Here is a 3,497-nt window from a genome sequence, read left to right on the forward strand (position 1 = left end):
GTGTGTGTGTGTGTGTGTGTGTGTGTGTGTGTGTGTGTGTGTGTGTGCTCTCACTTTGTCTCAAGCACAAGCCAAAAAAAATGGAAACTAAAATCAGACAGATGGGGGAGGTCATTTGGATTTGGGATCTTTTTGTTTGACTTACGTAACTGTTGCTTTCAAATGCAGGTCCAATCAGTACGAGCCATATCCTCTCCAAGTTCTTATCGTGCTATTGAGGTTATTGTGCAGAGTTGGCTGTGCTGGTGCTGTAATGAAATAGAAACACAACCCAGGGGAATGCACACACAGTCAAACACTTCCAGTGTAATGATCACAGGGACTCCACCCCGTTAATTTTCCCCTCCGCTGGAAACAGTTACAGCTCTATTTCTGGGCACAGTGACGCTGGTCCATGAGTTTACGTTTCCTCTCTCCAGACTGCCAATTGTAAATGTTAACTAAAGACAAATCACACACTTAGCATTAAGTTTGTGTTAAAGCTGCATTTGATTTGTTTTAATTAAGTCAGTTCAGAAAGTGGACTGTAAATAACCAAAGACTGAGCTGTTAGGCCACATAATTGTAATATCATTTGTGTTCAAAGTAAAAATTATTTGTCCTCATTAAGACTGCAAAATGTATTAATTACTTGATTAATCATATAAAAAAAAAAACACACCAACAGTCCAAAACCCAAAGAAATTTGATTTAAAATGATAGAAAGCTGAGAAAGCCAAACATTGTAGACCCTGAAACCAGGGAGTTTCTGGCTTTAAGTTATAGAGATTTGTATCCATCGACATTAATTGTTTCAGTGCTACTCTGTTTGTCTAAAGTGAAGCCCTGTAAAGTCTAAAGCCAGATTTATGGTCGAAGCAAGAGGTTAATGGGAGTCCTCTGGAGTTGTAGGTTTTGATTTATAACTGCTTCAGATTTCCCTTTGATAGCGACCCCCCCCCCCCCCCCAACACTCGCCGGTTGTATCATACAATAATTATATTCCCAACAGCAATTGTGTTTAAATGGCTACAGTTTGCCACTATCATAAAATTAAATACTGCATTTGATAGCAGCAGCAGCAGCAGCTGTGTGTGTGTGTGTGTGTGGGTGTGTGTGTGTGTGTGTGTGTGTGTCATTTCCAAAGTCCAGACACACACAGGAGATCAGGCAGACAGTGTGTGTTAGTGTGTGTATCTTTGTACTAAGCCTATCTTAAATTTGAAGACCTTGTTGCGGTTTCCTTTCTAAATCCAAATCCTACATGTGCCTTTGTGTCACTTCAGTCTCATCAATGCCTCCTAGCGAACATAACCACACAAGGTTGTCATCCAACTGCAGGCGATTCGATCTTTTCAGTCCATTGAATCTACTTGTATTGTATCTTGTTATGATGCATTTTAACGAATGGATTTTTCAGTCCTATAATCTGATTAGACCGTGTGGGTTATTTTGCTGTGTAATTGGATCACGTCGTCACCACAGGTCCATCGAGGACACGCTCACATCGTCGCACCGTCTCCTCCTCTGTGTTATGTGTCAGCCTGTCATCTCTCCTCTACAGGTTGACAGTCAGGCTTGTTACACTGTCTCACAGGGGTTCACAGTGCTTCTTCCAAGAATAGTTCACTTGCTGCATTACAAATGCCACCAGCCATATGCCAATTATACGCGGCGCGTACAGTAGGATATGCCAATTAAACATCCAGGGCATACCGAGGATTCAGAACATTCAGGACATTGAAAGCGTACTGAGCACCCATTTCATTTCTGCCTCTCCATTTCTGTCCTTTGCTAAAACATGTGTCCTGTCTTCTCTTTTCTTCTCCCCTTCTCAAAACCTAAAAACACGGGGAAGTTAAAATGGTTGTCAAGCCTCCAGTGATTGAGTTTGACATTTACAAGTAAAGCCTGATGTTTTACTTTGTGGATATGGCAGTTTCTGAGGTATTTGGCAGCATAAATTGATTGTGACTGTCCTATCAGGGAGTATTGGAGGCTCTGGAGGTACAGACGGTTCACTGGTTTTAGGACTGCATGCACCGCTTTATTTGCATGGTAGAATAACAAGCTGTACACCAATTTATTTTGATATTTAACATATGGATTTAGGTCTACTTTGAAGAAAATTCACCCTTTCATGCAAACCTGAACAGACTCAACTCAAAAACAGTTTCCAGACACTTCCTGAGTTCAAGCATCATTTATGCACGGAGATATTGCCGAGAGTTATCTCTCAATCTGACGCCCCATGACAGTCTTTAATACTTGCGAAATGCCTCAAAGGTACCACAATTAAGCAGTTTCTATTTCTGCTCTGTATCTAAACTGTGGTATCCCCACATCCTGTTTCTGAGACGAACTATCTTCAACAGTGTGTGAGCCTTTTTAAACAACAATCTGCTTGGTGCGTCTGATATAATAAATGGGGTCCACGTCAAAAGATGACTAAATGCTCCAACATACAGGAGATTCTTCTCAGATTTGAATTGGCCTCTGTATTACATTTTTTTTAAACAATGGCAAAAGACTTCAGTGTTAAGTGAAGCTGAATTCTGTGAATGTGATTTTTTTTTTTTTTTTTTTTTTTTTTTTAATATACAGCGTTTGAACATAGTTTGGGTAGTTGTGTTATACGGGTGTAGTGCCTTAGGAAACTGTGGGATGCTTTATACCTTCTGCCAAATAATGTCTTCAAATTAAACCCCCCACTTTGACCAAAAGTATCTCCAGAGCATTTAAATCTCTAAATGTGCTACTTCCATTTCCTAGTTTATCGTCTGTACCATATCTCAATGTATACTGGAAATCTCTGTCTTCCCTTTCTGCCCAGTGAAGTACATGCGCGAGGCCACACCGTACGTCAAAAAGGGCTCCCCGGTGTCAGAGATCGGCTGGGAAACCCCCCCTCCTGAGTCTCCTCGCCTCAGCCCTACCATCATCTCCTCCTCCTTCAACACATTTGACCCTCCGAGCTCTCCTACCCAGCCCTCCCTGTCCCTGCAGGGCGACAGGAGGTGCATACCACTCAAGATGTGTTGCGTAACCCGAGCCATGACCACACCAGACCCTGAGAACAGGTAGGGGAAACACACACACACACACACACACACACACACACACACACACACACATACACACACACTATAGAAAATGCCTGCATCCTCATTCTAGAGCTGAAGGCAGTTCTCCGGAGATGCCGCCATCTTTTTCAGTCTCTCAAATATTATCTGTCTGCTCCTCTTGTGCTTTAGATTCACTGACTAATGACGAATAGCTCATTGATTGACTCACATAGTTCAGCCAGCCAACTCACGTGGTACCATTTTAAAAGATTTCTATCTTCAGTAGCAACAAATGTGCTGGGAGCCACAGGCAGAAAGTTCTTACGTATTGACGGACTGACTAACGGGTTGTTCATTTGGTGTTTATATGGGATTTAAGTACCATATTTAAAAATTACAGAATTCTTCCGGCCTTTTCCTCAAAGTCAAAATTAAAAAATATATATTTTTGCT

General features: G+C 41.7%; 1 protein-coding gene across 1 annotated transcript in view; it reads left to right on the top strand.

Annotated features, from left to right (window-relative positions):
* The window catches only part of sntb1 (syntrophin, basic 1), a 43,805-nt gene that overhangs the window by 8,192 nt on the left and 32,116 nt on the right, over positions 1-3,497 (top strand). Inside the window, exon 2 of the mRNA XM_031852875.1 lies at positions 2,813-3,059. Within this exon, the coding sequence (XP_031708735.1) occupies positions 2,813-3,059 (247 nt within the window). The remainder of the gene's footprint in view (positions 1-2,812; positions 3,060-3,497) is intronic.

This window comes from Anarrhichthys ocellatus, unplaced genomic scaffold (assembly GCF_004355925.1).
Source record: "Anarrhichthys ocellatus isolate YVR2014 unplaced genomic scaffold, GSC_Weel_1.0 scaffold13, whole genome shotgun sequence".
NCBI lineage: Eukaryota > Metazoa > Chordata > Actinopteri > Perciformes > Anarhichadidae > Anarrhichthys > Anarrhichthys ocellatus.